The sequence below is a fragment of the Sceloporus occidentalis genome, unplaced genomic scaffold, assembly GCF_023333645.1.
Source record: "Sceloporus occidentalis isolate IW3139 unplaced genomic scaffold, rSceOcc1.0.p SCAF_180, whole genome shotgun sequence".
Lineage (NCBI taxonomy): Eukaryota > Metazoa > Chordata > Lepidosauria > Squamata > Phrynosomatidae > Sceloporus > Sceloporus occidentalis.
The window spans coordinates 792,353-811,586 of NW_028317160.1; the positions used below are offsets into that span (position 1 = coordinate 792,353).

At 39.4% G+C, this 19,234-nt stretch overlaps 1 protein-coding gene across 1 annotated transcript in view; it reads right to left on the bottom strand.

Moving 5' to 3' along the window:
- The window catches only part of LOC149278797 (integrin alpha-2-like), a 54,327-nt gene extending 41,950 nt beyond the window's left edge, over positions 1-12,377 (bottom strand). Inside the window, exon 1 of the mRNA XM_089501725.1 lies at positions 12,282-12,377. Within this exon, the coding sequence (XP_089357851.1) occupies positions 12,282-12,377 (96 nt within the window). The remainder of the gene's footprint in view (positions 1-12,281) is intronic.
- Positions 12,378-19,234: the final 6,857 nt, after the last annotated feature.

Consider the following 19,234-nt stretch of genomic DNA (forward strand, 5'->3'; position numbering starts at 1 on the left):
CCCTTTAAAAGAGTCAGGAGATACAAGTTCACAGACGCTGAGTTTTGTTACAGTACAATAGAGATGTGACAGATCTGGGGTATCTGCAGCTATCCTAACGTTCTTGATTAGAACCCCTATGACCCTCAGAGTGGATACACAGGAGATGGGGCCGTCCACCTAGTGTCATGTTTTCCAAACTCTAGGATATGGCAATTTGCCTACTCAAGGTGAAATCTGCAGGGTGGTGAAATTCTCTATCATTTAACTTCACACCCTGCAGTCATGCATTCCACCGAGGATGATTCCCATGGTTACTGAAAGAACAAGCCAAGACATGGACATCAAAATGAATCAGCGTGCACCTCACGGCGTATATCATTTGTTTATCCTCCTAACCTACGTCCTAATTGGATTCCGATCATCCTCACTGGGCCAGGTGGCATATAACCGAAAAACCTTTCTGTCTAATGCACTATGAAGGGGCAGCCATGCTTGCTTTGCCCTCGTTGATTCTCGTGTTGTCATTCCATTGCTTGTTTGCTTTCCTGGCAGAGGCTGCGTGTCTCCTGGCCGCCGCGTGTACTGTGCATGTCAATACACAGGTAGTAGGAAGGAGTTGCGCTTCCAATAGCATTTCCGTGTCAGGACCTGTCTGTACCTTCGACACGCTAGTCAGGCTATCATAACATACCTCCAAACAAACCAAGAATTCAGCGCGTACCCAGCCAACATCGTTCAAAAAACACGTATCCAAGGCATTATATTATAAAGCCCAAGCTCCGATTACCTCCCCAAAATGACCTGATCAGAGCTTCACATCTGCATTTACACAAAATAACACAACTGGTAACCGCAGCACAGTGCTCGTAAAACTAGCTCAAACGTAACTGTCCGCATCTGGCTTGATTGCAAGCTCTTATGGCTATGTCCCTGGGGCCTTTTAGCATAAGTGCACATGCATTTGCATAAATGTTTTTTTCCATTTCCTCTTAAAAATGTAAAAGGGTTATTTCGAAAGAGCAATTTTGGTGCAAAGCATAAAGAGTAGTGTTATCATGGATCGCCATATCAACCAACACAATAGTCCAATCAAATTCATTTCATTTTGTTTTATACATAACTCCAAAATATAAGAATATGGAATAATAAAGATGTTTTACACCTGACAAATAAAGCAATAGAAATCCACACATTACTGATATCATACTGGCATTTGGCTTATTTTAATTACAAAGAGATATGAACATTATGACAACAGAAAATACTGTAAGGAACTTAGGGGGTTATTTCTAAGAATCAATTCTGCTACATAGTACTTATTTAGATGTTATCGTAATCACATCCAGTGGACTCCAACTCCTATTAGTTAGAGTTTTACTTTACTGAGAAAATAGTAGATAAGTGGAACAGTCTCCCAGCAGAACTGGTACAGACTAATACAGTGAGGGAATGTAAACGCATGGGATAGGCATAAAGCTATCCTGAATCTAAGACAAGACCAGCGAACGATTAAGGTCTGAATTTTTACATCAGGAAAATTGGGCAGACTAGATGGGCCGAATGGTTCTCACCTGCCGTCAAATTCTGTGTTGTTACCATTTTGTCCAAAATTATACTCATTACAGATAACAACCTATATTTTTTGATAAATTAATTTATAATAAAGCATCACATGAATGATATATTTATAAACATTTTAAATATATATATATATAAATAATAATTTTATAAACCACATATATATATATATATATATATATGCCGTAAATAATAAAGTATTTATTTGAATTTATGGATGGGGATCAATATGTAGCAGTTGATAACTGCCTGCAAACTCACTGATAACATCAGCTCCAGGTCTACAGATAAAGGTTTTCTAAATTCCAGGACTGTTTAACTTCAAAGAAATGACTGATCCGCAGCTCCAGACATTAGATTCAATGACCGTAGGGATTTATTGCTTTGGATAAAGCAGTTAACAGGACCCTGCAGTATTTCACAAATCATTAGTTCACTTATATATATATGTAAAAATGGTTTAAATTCTGCTTATTTTGGGGTTAGTAGCTAAGAAGAGTAGCTATCTCTCTTACGTACTCAGTGGGGATGTACAAAGAATAAAATGTATTCCTTGAACCCCAGAGGCGTGTGCCCGTCAGGGCATTCAAACATTTATTACAGTAATAATAAATTATAATATACTTATATGCATGTGTATATATATATATATATTAATATATATATTAATATATATATATATCTACATAGTGTATGTATATATATATATATATATATATATATATATATATAAAAGAAGAATGTAACATACCTGCAAAAAACAAAGCTACAAAGTATCAAAACTGACCTTAAAGAACTTCAGAACTTGTATTTGAATGCATTACCTTGAATGATCAGCAGCAGTAGGGGTGTGCTGGATTTTCTCTTCATGGTCAGTAATAATTTGTCAGGATGTTACGTACACATAAGACTTATATCCTTATATCTCAGGTTACGGTACGCGTGAACACCGAGCCGGTTGGAAAGTTTGCAGCGCAGCGTGTTAGTGAGGCTGAGCTTTATACACACAGGCAGCATCCAGCCCCACTCACAATAAGTGTTCTCACCCCTCCTCCATCCTGCTGCACTGCCTGGGAGGCTGGCACTGAGTGTCTGACTCACTGGGTGCCCACTCACTGTGACAGCAATGTGGGGGTGGGCAGCACACCCTGGGATACCTGGAGTGTAAATAATCAGCACTTTGCTGATCTAAGTGAAGAAACAGGAAATAAAAGATCTAGGAGGATAAAAATATCAGGAAAGACTAAGGGATCTCGATATGTACGGCTTGGAGGAGTGAAGAGAGGGGTAGATGTGATGGTAACATTTAAATACATAAAGGGATTTAACAAAGTACAGGAGGGACGTTTATTTCAAAGGAGGAGAGATGTTAGAACAAGAGGTCATAATCTAAAACTAGAGGGTCAGACGTTTAGATGTAATGTATATTGTACAGAACTGTAGGGGTTATTTCTCAATTCTGCTACATCGTGGTCAATTTGGTGCAATCATTCTGGTAACCAGTGGACTCCAACTCCTACTACAGTTTTACTTGAGAGGGCGGAAGGTAAGTGGAACAGCCTCCCAGCAGAAGCGGTAGAGGCTCATGCAATGAGGGAATGTATGGGATAAAGCTGTCTTGAATCTAAGACAAGAGCAAGGGATTATTAAGGTTTGAGTCTAGACATGAGGAGACTAGATGGCCGAAAAAATGCAGTTGCTGTTTTCCCTATGGGCAAACTGATTACTGCTTTCTTGTTTGCCATTTTGGCTAATAAGAAACCCCTTGTGGCTAATAAAAAGCATTATGTGGCAGTGGAGTATGTATTAAGCCACCATATTTAAATTGTACAGTGAGGCAGAATATGTTAATAAATAAAAAAAACAATAATAGCTCCTATAATGCTCAGAGCTCCCTTGTGTGGCTGAGAAGAATGGGAGTAGTCCACCTCCGCAGTTAGCCATTCTCACTGCTGAGTATTAAGTTACAGCGGCTGCTTGTGACAGGGTGATCTTGAAAGTGGCCAGAGTTTTTTGGTTATACATATCCTCTGTCTGTATCCTGTCGTTCGCAGGTTCCTTCCTTGCATTTACTTAATTCCAATGAAAGTATGCAGTTTATTGTATGAAGTAAGAATCCCTATATTGTCTTCATTGGACTTTGACCCCGTACGCAGCCGGGGAGAGCAGTTGGCAGAGCTAAGATATTGGTTTCATTAACCCCTTTTACATCACGTACATGGTCTTAACTGAAACAAAACATTTTTATAATCTACAAGGGCAATAAAAAAAATAAATGAAAAAAAACGTATTTTACACTCCAATTGTATTTCTGCAACAAAATAATATCTAAAATTGGTCCCAGAATCTCTTTGGTTCACATCATTTAAATGCCCACAAGCAGACAGGGGTGTCACGATAATCAGACCCCATGGGATCTATGTAAGGCTCCTTAAAGAGGAGGTATCATGATCTGATAAGTCGACATTGACAAAAACTAGACTTGCGCATTCGTCTTCGGGCGAACATGAAAACGAAGAGTGCGTTTTCGTATTCGTTGCAAAGACACGAAGAAGAGAATACAGTGGCGGTAAAACGTAGGCGAAGACGAAGAAACACACACGAAGAATCTTCGTGAACGTCTTCGTCTTCGTCTACCACTCTCCCGGTCCCTTCCCCGTCTAGCCTACCTTATCTTCACGGCATCGCAGGAGTTGACGGAAGCGGAAATCCGCAGGTTCGCCGTCAGGGGTTACAGGACAGTACGAGTGAGCCTATTGGTCACCTGCAGGGTATTTTTCTGGCATCAACCAATTGGTTGATGCCAGAGGAAGACCCTGCAGGTGACCAATAGGCTCACTCGCACGACCTTTTTAACTCCTGATTTCCGCTACCGTTAACCCCTGCGATGCTGCGTTGGATAACGGGAGCAGAAATCCGTAGGTTAAAAACAACCTGGGACCCTGCTGCAACAGTTAAAGTCCGTGCCAGCGACCAACAAAGTCGCTGGTACAGACATTTAACTGACACAGCGGAGACACCGCTGGTCTCCCCGCTGTGTCAGTTAAATGTCCATGCCAGCGACCAACAAAGTCGCTTGTACGGACATTTAACTTAGCATAATAACTTATTATAACTTCGGGCAGAATGCTGCCATCTATTGGTAAGATACGTTGAGTAGCATAATAAGTTCTTATGCTACTCAATGTATCTTACCAATAGAGGGCAGCATTCTGCCCGAAGATATATTAGCCATATATGGCAGTGTGCTCATTTTAGTTTATTAATTATCTAAATAAAATATATTCCCATGATCCGCTGGTCTCCCCGCTGCAACAGTTAAATGTCTGCACACGCGGGTTTTTTGTATTAAACTGTTAGACGAAAGGACCATGGGAATATTTTTTTTTAATAAATGCAAATGAGCACAAAACCATCTATGGCTAATATATCTTCGGGCAGAATGCTGCCCTCTATTGGTAAGATACATTGAGTAGCATTGTTCCATATGCTTGAAATCCAAAGTTATATGCTACTCAATGTATCTTACCAATAGACGGCAGCATTCTGCCCGAAGATATATTAGCCATATGTGGCAGTGTGTTAATTTGCATTTATTCAAATAAAATATATTCCCATGATCCGCGAGTGCTGACATTTAACTGTTGCAGCAGGGAGACCAGCGGATCATGAGAATATATTTTATTTGAATAATGAATAAATGAAAATGATCACACTACCATATTTGGCTAATATATCTTCGGGCAGAATGCTGCCCTCTATTGGTAAGATACATTGAGTAGCATAATAACTTTGGATTTCAAGCATATAGAACAATGCTACTCAATGTATAACCAATAGAGGGCTAGTCAGAGTGTCAGGCTACAGGATCAGGCTGCGGAATTAAGACTGAGCCATTCTATTGTTTACTACAAGGTAGTATGACAAGGTATCAGGATGATTGCCTAGTAAGATAACAGAGCTTTAACACATACAAATAACTAATATGCAGCTGTCAGAAATATTATATTACACAAAACTAGTTTTAAAGCAAAGCACAATTTTTTTAAAAACATTTTTTATTTCATACTAGTAAGAAAAAAAGGTGAGAATTATGAACTGAACACAAGCTGAGCTGTCACATCTTAGAAAAGTCCCTAACTAAATCTAAAAGCCATCTAGATATTGTAATTATTATTATTATTATTATTATTATTATTATATTATATTTTTCAATGTTAGAATTTTAACTACTTGATATTTATATTTATATTATAGTTCTTATCCTGCCCAAGACATAAACAGGACATTTCATGCAAATGTTACCGAATTTTCCATTATATCGCTATAAAAATTGTATTGGAATCTCATTGTCAGCCCATGTAGGAAACTGTAACACTTCTCTGTTTTAGGAGACTGAGCGTGACTGTCAAGCACTTACGTGATGATGACTATATAGTTCCTTTGCAAAACTATTATCACACATATCTTAGAATGGGGCAGAAGATGGCAGCTCCCACATAAAAGCACAAAGTAAACAAAGAGGTGATTTTTTTATTAAGTCTTGGTGGTAGTGTTGTTTGCTGTTGTTCCAAGAGCAACTTTTTTCTCTGCTTAATTGCATACCATGTCTTTAAATGACTTTATACTTCACACATGGTATCAAATGCTGGGCCAAGTAACATTATGTGACCCCGCTAAGTGCCCCGTCCCAGAGCAGGCCAGCTCAACATTATGGGTCATACTGGGCAGGCATTGTTCAAAGTATTTGGGTCTGCTAGGCAGCAACCTGCCAACCTGCCTGCCTGCCAACCTCGATATAGAAAGCTTAATAGAATTTGACCTTCACTATGCATAATAAGTTATTTGAATGGCTTTAAAGGGGAATGGAAGTAAGTTGTGGGCAGGGCCGGACTGGGAATGAAAAGCAGCCCAAGAAATATTTGGACACCATCCACATGTATTGTATCGCGTGGTCGAGCTCTTGAAGCGACTACAAATTCAGGAGGGTATTTTATCTCTGGATAAATAAACATTAAATAGTTCTATTTATTTCTACAGTTAGTAAAGTGCCAGAAAACAGATAACCAAATACACACCAGGACAGGCTCTGCCACACCAACACCCAAACACACACACACCAGGACAGGCTCTGCCACACCGACACCCAAACACACACATTAGGACAGGCTCTGCCACACCAACACCCAAACATGCACACACACCAGGACAGGCTCTGCCACAACGACACCCAAACACACACACACACCTGGACAGGCTCTGCCACATTGACACCCGAACACACACACACACACACACACCTGGACAGGCTCTGCCACACCGACATCCAAACACACACACACCAGGACAGGCTCTGCCACACTGACACCCAAACACACACGCCAGGACAGGCTCTGCCACTCTGAAGTATAAAAATAAATAAATCTACACTGCTTTGTCATTAACTGACCCTTTTGTATTTTTGCCCCTTGTGTATTGATGCCCCAGCCAGGCCCACTTTACTATTAATGCGTCCCCCCACAACCTTGTGTATTGATTTATGTGATGCCCCAGCCAATCCCCAACCTTGTGTATTGATGCCTCCACCCCTTTTGTATTTGTTATTGTGATGCCCCCACTCCCATGTGTATTACCCCCAGCCACCCACCCCCTGTTTATATTGACTTTGTAATGCCAAAACCCAGCCACCCCCCCTGAATATGGGTGCGCTTTCCTATAACCCCTAACTATTTTTTTGGTAATACTTACATTTTTTCCTGCTCTCCTCTGATGTGATGATCCTCTTCTGTGAGCCGGCCCCCTTGAACACCGAATTTCAATGCAGCCATCATGCGGCTGCTGTCTAATGAAGTTAAAGCAGCTGGCAGAGATGGTTTTACAGCCGCACGATGAATGCTAGGAACTTCAACGTTGGTCTACCTGCCCATGGACCAGCCGGCCCACCAGGAAATTTCCCAGTATCCTGGTTGGCCAGTCCGGCCCTGGTTGTGGGGTCTGTGTGTTTTACTTTTTTTTTCCTTATAAACAGAAACAGAATTTGATGGAAGAAGTTTACAACCAACATGCACATATTGCAATCAGCAATGCAGGGCTATAGAACCCTGCTTACTGATCATAGTGTGATGAGCATAGACAAATCAGGAGGAATTAAAGTTTCTCCCCTTCCAAAAAAAATAATTGTATTTTTTTTTTATTTAAAAAAAGTGACCGTTAAACTTGCCACTATAAACAAATTATAAAAAAAAAACACTACCCCTCAAACCCATTTAACCAATAGTATTAAAAAATATATGACAGGGTAATATGTAATAAGTATTGATTTGGCCCTCTTGAACATGAAAAATATGTATGTGGTGTATGACAGTAATCGGGAGATGTTGCTGAACACATATTGGGTCATTGTTCAGCTGTGGCACCTACAGTAGAGAAGAGAAATGAAGCAAAATTTTAATTTTTTTTCTATTGTAATAGTGGTTTTTTTTAGCTATTATCACTAATATTATTATGTTTAATGTATTTCTATGATTTTAACAGACGTGCCTACTTTTCCTCAACAAAATATATAAAAGATATATATACTTTGTGTGGATTCATGAAATATGGAAAGAGGTTTAACAAACATGTTAAAAATGACAAAAACAAAATCTAAAATTCTAAAAACACCTGGGACTGAAGGGGTTAAATAATCAAACCTTTATCAACCCTTGTTCCGCTGTTAGATTCAGGGTAACCATATACCTGCACCATGCATGTTTAAATTCTTTCACTGTACCACTTATCTTTGCTGGAAAACCGGTCCACTTATCTATTACTCTCTTGGTAAGGTAAACCTGCCTTACGTTACGTCTCTGTTTTCATCATTCATCATTTTCATCCTAAATGTTTGCAATATTATGTATTCCTCAAGCCATATGCATTCCCATTAGTCTGTCATTTCTAGGAAATCCAGGAGGGGTAAATACAACTGGAAAAATGCATTTCAATTGGATCTCATTTGGAGAAGTGTTAACACATTTCATTCTTGGCTTCAAGCCACCTCCTTGTATTCTGAATGTGAAAGAAGTCATTGCATTCTCAGTTTTGACCTGGGATCATTTAATGAACATTTCTGGGTCCATTATGGCTCCCCTACCAAGACTACCAAGACAAGGGGGTATATTACATAAGAGGTAAAAGTACCAGTGACTGAGATGGAGAAGCCACGGAAGTGTATCTCTTGTTGCACACAGATGGAACGTGACATGTGTCTCCCAATGGAGAAATGGAATGGAGAATGGAGAAACATGCATTTACAGTGTTACATATGCCATTTTATGCCATAGTGGGAGGCGATTGTTTAAATGGAAAGACACATGGGTTAGAATTAAGTTTAATGGTCTGAATAAATATAATAATTAGAACAATTGTGTAAAAAATTGTGAGAAAAATACAGGCACTCCAGAATAATTAGATGAAACATGCAGCAAACTCCCCTAGCATGTAAATCCCTCCAAACATGCCTAATAGATAAAAAGTGGAACACAGTGAAAAGTGGGGTGCGGATACAATAATGTAGACAAAACGTATCTTTCAGGGAGATGCTGATTAGAAGGTGATGCCCAAATATGCCATGATATAACGTAAGATCAGATCTAAAATAAAGGCATACTGTTAGTGTGAATTAGACTTGTGCATTCGTCTTCGGGCGAACATGGAAACGAACACGAAGAGTGCGTTTTCGTGTTCGTTCCGAAGACACGCCGAAGAGAAGACGGCGGCGGTAAAACGTAGGCGAAGACGAAGACACACACCACGAAGATCTTCGTGATTGTCTTTGTCTTCGTCTACCATTCCCCCCTTCATCTTACCTTGTCTTGTCTTCGCGGCTTCGCGGCATCGCGGCAGTTCCCGGAAGTGGAAATCCGCAGGTTCGCCGTCACGGGTTACAGGGCAGTGCGAATGAGCCTATTGGTCGCCTACAGGGACCTCCTCTGGCATCAACCAATTGGTTGATGCCAGAGAAAGACCCTGCAGGTGACCAATAGGCTCACTCGCACGGTCTTTGTAGCCCCTGACAGCGAACCTATGGATTTCCGCTCCCGTTAACCCCTTCGATGCTGCGTTAACACAGCATCGAAGGGGTTAACGGGAGCAGAAATCCATAGGTTAAAGGGCCGTGCAAGCGACCAATAGGCTCACTTGCACGGCCCCTTAACCCTTTAAAAAAAAGTTAACCCCTAACTAATTGAACAGGGAGGGAGACCAGTGGCATCGGCATTGGGGTTTTAAAAGTCTGCACGAGCGACCAACAGAGTCGCTCGTACAGACTTTTAAAATCCCAATGCTGCAACTTACCCGGCAGATCCCACTGGTCTCCCTGTTCTATCAGTTAATAAATGATAGAACAGGGAGACCAGCGGGATCTGCCGAACAATTACGGCACCAGGAGTATAACAGTCTGTACGAGCGACCCTATTGGTCGCCAGCAGGGGGCTCGTCTGCCATCAACCAATGGCAGACGAGCCCCCTGCTGACGACCAATAGAGTTGCTCATACGGACATTTAAACTCCTGGCGCCAGAGCGGCTTTAACCCCGTTTTAACCCCTTAACCGGGGAAAACGAAGAAAACCCGAGCACGAAGAATGTCCGCGAATATTCGCCCGAAGAGAAGACAGGACCAGGCGAATATTCGCGGAATACGAAGTTTTTTTTTTTGCCGAAGACGAGCACGAAGACGAACACGAAGAGCCCCCTGGTGCCCAAGTCTAGTGTGAATAACCGTTAGCTAAATCCATGTAAAGCATTGACTGCCTATAGAGCATGTGTGAATGTATTCTGTTTTTGTATAGAGGAAATAAAAGCATTCAAAGCTCTACGTGTTAGATTACTAATATGCATTCATCTATAAAACAAGAATTTAATATGTAATGTATACGGAAGCATCTCATTAAAAATTAACAATTTCTGGGAATTGAAGTAAGAAGCGTTTCAGCAAATGATTTAATTAGTTATTAAAATGCATCCTCAGAATATTTAAAAATGATCATCTTGCAAAGATACAACCTCAGTACCAAACTGGGAATTATCGCATTTCAGACAATAATGTCAGTTATGACACTTTAATACACCTTTACTGATATTGACATTGTGGTCCCGTGGTCTTTTTCTTCAGAGACCCTCATATCTCATTTCAAACAGCTGGGAAATGAATGGAGCTCCGTGTTGTAACTCAGACCTCTATTGCAGCTCCTACGCGGTCCTGCCCTCCACCTTCAGCTTTGGGACACCTCAAATATTGGGGAGGAAATAAACATTGTGGAGTTTCGGCCCGGCACATTAGTCCTCACTAAATGAGCCTGAGTAGAAACTAGTGGATGGAGCAAATGATCCCATCAGTTAGGAAATGCTGAACAATTTGGAATAAGATATTTATAAGTATATTTATAATACTTCACCTAAGTGATTTTGGAAAGTAAAAATATTATTACAGAAGTATGTGTGAATTCACTAATATGGTAAAGAATAACAAACATTTAGCACATACAGTGTCATTGATATAAACAGATTATTGAGTTTTAGAGCAAAAATGAGTTGAGTAATGACTGCACAAAAAATTAAAAGGGAGCTTTGCAAATGTAGACAATGTATAATCAGGAGACAGCTACTGAATGCATATATATATATATATATATATATATATATATATATATATATATATACAAACTACAAACTATATGCACTGTATGTCACTGCAGAGCCAAACCAGTAGCACCGGATGCCCTTTATATTTCGGTCACCGACCACAGCTCCTGGATGTTACCAAGCACACAAGCTCCTATGGCCAATAATATACACGGTGCCATACACGTCAAGATGCATCCCCCAATTTTAGCTCCCCTTCCCTTCTAGTGAGTGGGCTGACCCAGCCATGAGTCCATAATTGCCATGCCTAGGAATTCTTCAGGTTTGATCTTCTAAAGGTGAAGTGTTGCCTTCCTGGGTCTCAGAGCCACACCCATTACCCGCCCAATCCTCCTCCCACTCCAGACCCATTTAACGACACTTAGGACTAGCCTCACCCTCACAGCTATTAACGCTCTTAAGCAGTTAGGCCCACTTTCATATGTGGCTAAAGTCGCCCTCACACAAGACACGTAAGGGCAGTCAAAGAGGGTAACAAAATCACATGACTTATAAAAAGTACTAGCAATCTAAATCTAAACAGGGACATGCTGAGGGAAGACGTTTACAATATATGTGGTAGGGCTGGTTGGTTGAGATCCAAGGAAGAGTGTACAGTCTATACTTCAATTGTCACAGACCTACATGCTGACACTCTTTCACTACTTGTCACCTTCTGAGGCTAAGTGCCTAAAAAATTTCATATGCTGACGCTCAGCTCTCTAATGGTAAAAGCGGCATGGAAGAAGAAGGAGCATCCAATAGAACACCAGGAATAAGTCCACCTTCCTGTGTTTAAATGCAACCAAATTCTTAAAGAGTGTGTCATTCCTCCAAAAGAAAGGCTTCAATGATGCTTGGTGAGCACCTAAGAATTTAAATACTTTCAACAGGACAGACCCAGATTTACATCTCAGTTGTCAATATCCATAAATACCAGGCAATGCACAAGGGCTAGGCAGGTAGTGCAGCCTTTGTGAATTGGTTAAGCGCCTTGTGCGAAATGGGTTAAACTATATTACTTTGATGGAGTTCATTTAATACTTTCTATTAAATCTACCTTTTGTGGATTGTCTTTGGTGTCCAGCTCCATGGTTCGCAGAGCACGGATTAGTCTTTTGTGGGAGTCTTGATTGGAGCCGAGACAACTAGCCATCCCGAGTATCCATAAATACCAGAGATACTGATTATAAAGTAGGAGGTGCAGCCTGTGTCTGTCTCTTATGGTTAAATAGAACAACCAACAAGTTTCAGTTTTATGGGAATTTTATTCCTACATTTAACTCCCAGGTTTGTTTCCAACAAAAATCTTGAGTGTTATAGTGGTGCTTTTTCATGTTAATGTTAAAGATTATAACTTTTAATTTTACATTTCATTTTATACATTTTTCATTAACCATTACCATGATTTGTAATTTCTAAGCTGAATTTCTTTTCACACAAGTTTGCAAACATTGGAAAACTTCCAACACAGAATACAATAGCACCACCTTGTGACAAAATTAGAAAATGCATCTAGGATTTAAATAGTTGAAGCTCATTTTAAAATTAGGAATAGAAAAAATAACAAAGTCTATTCATATTACTATCTTTCTGAATAGATGTATATAATTCTATAATTTCTAAATAATACATATCTTCTCTTCTTCATCTCTGTCACCTTAGGTAGCTTTCCTGAAACACCCCAAGCCCTCTGCAAAGCACCATCTGAAACTGCCTCACATAAATTGTACAGCACTGCCTAATTTGCTGGCGTTTCATAAATAAAAGGTAATAATAATAATAATAAATAATAATCAATTCTTCCAGTTATTTTTTATAGACAATACTACAAGCCATGTTTAAGAGAAGACATCGAGAAATCCAGAAATATCTATGAATATCCATATGGTTTACAAAGAGATCACATAGTTGAAACCCATAGAGCAGCTGTAAGGTTTGTTGGGTGGATTGTAAGTGAACTGCTGTAAAATGAAGCATTTAATAATGATCTACAATTGTCTCCAGCATTTGTATAAAAGTTTATACATTTTAATGCTATTAGCCCTAATTTTATTTACATTTAGTTTCCAATACTGTATAAAGACAGATGAACAAAGAACTTTGAGGTGGCAAGATGGCATAATATCTGTATAAATTCTGTGTATATAGTGCCCAGGGCCAGACTTGGGATGACTAAGTGGCTCTGGCACTTTAAGGCCTGCAGTTGGCAAGTAACGTACGTGCAGTCGGGGTCTGGATGTGTCAGGACCTGTTGCAATCTGCATCCATATGAACCACCAGCCTAATGGGCACACCTGGCAACTTGTAGGCTCCGGCTACCAGGAGGATACCCGTGCAGGACAAGGCCAGGACTGCCCACTGACGTCAGTGGGCGGTCCCGCTAATGTTGGTGGGCGGTCCAGCTGACACCCCCATTGGGGTTCCCCAATGGGTGGGGAATGGGGCATGTCAAGACCCGCTCCCACAACCTGGAGGATTTGGGGGTTGAGAGTTCCCGGGTATGCTAATCGACATTTGCCCGTTGTGCCAAATGGCCAGTCCAGGCCTATCTATCCCAAAACAATTGGCAACTATGCTTCATTATTTATTTGTCTTCAAATATCAGTAGTGTAAGTGTAGTGTTCAATTTACCTGTAAAATCCCAGAATCGTTCCCATGTACAACGTGTTGCTCAGCATTTTTTTTTTCTTACTTGTTTTCCCTAAATCATCACTTCATTATCACAGCTGGTGGATAAGTTTATGTTTAGTTTTTAAGAATTTAAACCATTTAATCCTCTGACCTTGGAGGAACTCATCCTGGCATGATTATATGAATGAAAACGTTCCCATTTCTCTGTTCACAGCTAATGGCATATACATACGGTACTTATTCAGACGCAAAAAACATTTACGTATACATCTAATGTATAGTATGATTACAGAAAAGCCAATAATTACATTAATTATAGAAAACAAACCGCAGGATGTGAAACGAGGAGGCCAGCAAAAGCCATTAGGCAGTACATTAGAAAAATGGCCAAATATGAAATGTGTAGATGGTTTGTTTATCAGATCAGACATCTCCGGTATCGTTCTAGACATCGGAGTACATGTTTCTTCCATTTGTAGGAAATTAATTCAAATATTAGGTAGTTGTGGCATTAAAGAGGAAGTCTTCATAATTTTACAAAGCTTTCAAAACAGTTTTTTCTTTTTTCTAGCTTTTACATGATATAATGTTTTTGGAAAAATGCACATTAGCCCTCTGTATGTGCTCTCGTTCTGTTATTTCTCAGCCCATCCTGACAGATTATGGAGGAACAGACTTTGTTCACACTGCCATGTGGTGATCTATTCACTAAAGTGTCAGTTGGCAAAAAACACGAGCTTGCAGTGTGGTGGGGTAAATTAAAGAAACCTAAGGAGATATATTAATACCTGGGAACTTTATGGCTCTGGCTACCCGGAACCTTCCCCTGCGGGATACGGGACATCAGTCAGGGGTCCCGTTGACATAGGCGGGTGGTCCCATTCACACTGATGTTGTGGGGCGCACAGCTGTTTAACTGGGAAATGGCACCTGTGACTCAAAGTTTCCTGGTGGAAATCCAGGAATGGGGGCAATGAAATAGTATATAAAAACCCCTATAGGCGTCCTCTTATTCCCCACTTTGTTTGTAGTGGGATGGGGATTTAAGTTAAATAAAAATTCTCCTTCGGAGAATCTTTGCTCCCTGCCACTTACCCCCTCCAAAAGCATCTGCCCCGTTGCCCACTACCTGAAATTTTTCATGCGAGAGATGTGTTTGGCGCCTGGCATGTGGTATACTTACCCCCATTTTGCCCAAGTGCTGGCTGTAATAAGACCCCTCCATGATTTTATTCTTCCTGCCACGGATTGGCTGCTTGAAGCATTGAAGAATTGGCTGACCACAGAGGCAGCGGTAGTTTCTACCTTGGGTAAGTCATTCATTTTTTTAAAGAATGTATATTAAAATTCCCGCAACGTACTTTAATATGCATTCCTCTTTAGTGAAATTCTCAGGGACATTAAACTGTCCCTTTAAGAGTAATAATTTATGAGTCACAAATAAGCAAAATAATATAGAAAGTAAAGGTTAAAGAAATATCGGTTTTTGGACCGTGTATCTGTGTCTTCCTTTTATTCCTTTTCTGTTTCGTCAATGACAGAAAAAAAAATTGTGGATCCAGCTGTGTGTGTGTGTCTGAAATGTTCTCAAATTTTACTGCACATTTAAGTGTTAAAAATAAGTCAATTGACCTAGACTTAACACCACTTGTTTCTTCACCACATTCGATATTTGTTCAGTCTATCATAATGTCCTTTCTCTAATCTATGCAGGTATTTAATAACACATATACCTTTCACAATTATTCCACAATTAACATTAAAGTGCAGGCTTTTTATTTTGGCTTAATAATGTGTGATTATTTTTGTGAACATAAAATGTTTTATTTCAGGCATATTTTATTTCATGCATTCCCGAGTGCTGCTTTTTCAGATTTATAACGACGTTACCACCACCCAAAATGACAGCACAGCACTTAGACCTCAATGGATGTCTTCCTGAGACTGAATGATGGAGCTCATGAGACCTTCAGATTTATCGAGAGCACTGTGCACGTCAGGTTACTTGTAATTAGGTGCCGGCATAACAACAAAAAGTAGATGCAAATATTTTATCTAATTAAAGGGCAGTAAAATAAAATAAATTTCCAACAATACGGATAATTCCGCTTTGATTTTAAAATATGCACCTTTGTGTATTCCTATTTCGCTGTGCTGGCTGTACTGTTTGCTCAACCTCATTGTAAATTGAAACATTCTGTTAGAATTGTGAGACTGCAGCATTATGAATAAAGGTATATATGTCCTTGCCTCTGAAATGGAAATGTAGCTGCAGTGGACTCTTTATAAGCGGACAGATAAGAGTTACACTGGACTATCCGGACACCCACCCCTGGTCTTTATGCTTTAATCCAACTACTCACCTGCAACCTGTATTAATCTCAACCATCTCCCTCTCTTACGGGTATGATCATCTCATTGCATCTGATCCACCCCTGAACCGTCCTGGACTCTATATAAGCGGAGAGATAAGAGTTGCACTGGACTATCCAGACACCCATCCCTGGGCTTCATGCTTTAATCCACCTGCTCACCTGCAATACGTATTAATCTCAACCATCTCCCTCTCTGACAGGTATAATGATCTCATTGCATCTGATCCACCTCTGAACTCCTTGCTTGGAAATGTAGCTGCAGTGGACTCATCTCAAGTGGACCCTTTATAAGTGGGCAGATGGGAGCTGCACTGGAGGGAAACTACATCACTATCTCCATGTGCAACAGCCATCATCCTAATCAAGCCATCTGATCGACCCACAACCTCCAGACCCTACTGACTCATCCCTTTATATTTGTATTCTTTCACTTTAAGCTATTTTTGTTACATTGATAATTACAGATATCTCCCAGGCATGGAGCCAAGTTGCAGATGTTTGGAAGGCCAGTGCCTACCACTCTCATTCCCCTCCCCCAGAGCTCGTTTACCGATCCCTTATACTTTCCCAGCTGTCTCTTTAATCTCTCTGTCATCTGCCTTTTTTATAACCACCATCTTTTCTTTCTGTTACATGTTTTATTTGTAAGGAACATCCCATCAATTAGGACTGTGTATTTGTAGAACCAAAATGTATAACAAAATATCACAATTAATTGTATTTATTATACTTTTTATATGCTATTTTTAATATTATCCACAAGTTGCACCTTATGATATTTTATTTATACATGAAAACCAAGTATACATATTATTTATCCTTGCTTCAAAAAGAGTGGTGTACATAACACATACCATTCCATTTCTTAATGTGCATTATTACAACCATGTACTATATAAAATAAGGTCATTATTTATGTTAGGAGATCCACATTAAATGCTAAGAGCATCCAAGTTCAGGTGAATAACTGATAAAAAAAATGATCAGCTCCCATATTCTTTACACAGAACTTGGGTTTATCTCTTCTATTAATTTATTATTTCAGAAGGATAACAAAAACATCGGAGAGAGGAGTTTATTCACTATAGAGAGCGTTCAGATGAGTCAACAGGAGAGTATAGCGGAAAGTTGTGGTTTCAACATTCCCACTTCACTATTCATTGTAAAGGGCCAATGCTGCCACGTTTCTACAAAAAGAAGTGTTGAGGAGGCTCCGTATAATGCATAATTAAGAACAAATATCACTTATTTAACTATACAGGGACAGCCAAGCAGAATCTCACTGGCTTGGGCTTCCTTAATAATGAAGTCTATAAGTTAAAACAACTCCTCTCCTGACAACCGTCACTTGAATAAAGAGTTTCAGATAAACCTGATTCAAACTTGTAGGTCTCAGCTACCAAGTGCTATTAAGTTCCTATGATGTTCATCTGAACCCACAAATAACCCACTGCAATAAGAGAAGAGTTTGGCTCTTAGCTCTTATCATAACAGACCTTCTGGGGATACATTTTATTAATACTTTGTGCTAAACCATTTGTTTCACTTTGTGTCCAATAAAAAATAAAACACTCTATATTTACATCATTTTCTGTGCACAAAATGTTTCCTAAAATTATACTATATGCATTAAAAAGTGGAAATAAGAATATCTAATAAAACTCAGTGCAAAAGTAGAAAAATATAACAAAATACCATGCTGAAAAATGTTTTAAAATATTTAGTAATGCATTATTTGGGGTTTCCAGTTAAGGTGAGAAAAATGTAGAGATTAAAATACAAACAAAGCGGCACTGTCACTTTAAGTCCAGCGGCCTCCTGATTACAAAGGTACAGGTGATGGCTGCATGCTATGTTTTTATGTATTTGCCGCGTGTGCAAGATGGCCAATACGGGCCCGAGTACAAATATGTCTGTCCTTTAGATTGTAAGCTCCAATGAACAGGGCTCTCCCCACCATCTGTCACTGTTTATGCAGTATATGTATTTTTTTATGTATATCTTCATTGTACAAATGGGGCAATATGTTGGCACTAGATACATGTGTCATGTATAAGTATAAGTAAAGATGGCCAACACTTCCTCATCCTTTTTCAATAGTATCTTCAATTCATTCATGTTGTCATTTTATAGGAGAAGATCTTCTGTACCTATTTAAGATTATTGCCTGCCATACCTGTATGATCAGGTCTGTTAAATTTTGGTTAGTAAGAATTTTGGATAATTTTATCTTTGGAAACTTCCCATATTTTTCTTCTTTTCAATGAAATAGATCAAAGGGTATTAAAGTTGCTATTTAGTGGTCTTTTTAACCAATAATCCTTACAACTCCATCGATTTCAAACCCTGATATTACGGCTATATTTTTCATATCCCTGTGTTGTCAATACCACCTTCTATATGATTAACGTTCTCTTATTCCATACGCCATTCTTGTCCATACTATCTCACTACTTTTTCAGTATCACCCTTAAATTACTCATCTCCCAACCTATCAGTCAAGCTCAGCCTTCTCAATCTTTGCAAGCTGTCTATTAGCCACATTGCACAGACTTGTAATATTTACACACCTTTACCTAGTTGCCATTATACTAATAAATATTATACTGAGAAAAAACTGTACCTAGAAGGTTTGGGTTAATTATCAAAATAATGTGGGTGGGACATGGGTGGGGGAGGGGAGGGCATTGTTAAATATGGGTGGAGGATGACCAGTGGGTTGAGGAATAGTTAAGAAATGGTTGGACTAACAAGCTACATCTACTTCTTTCCAAGTTGGACAATTAGCTGTCAGCTTTGTGAGGAACCCAGCCCTCACTGTGGGACCCAACTGCATTCAAATATTTTTATACATAAAAAGCTTCATTAAATTAAATTCCAAAATGCTGAAAATGGCAAAAATCTCAAAACAAAATTAAACACATTCTATAATCACTATCTGCCAACACATCGCCTGAGCCAGGATTCAAGTATAATAAAAACATTGTAAACATATAAGAATTAT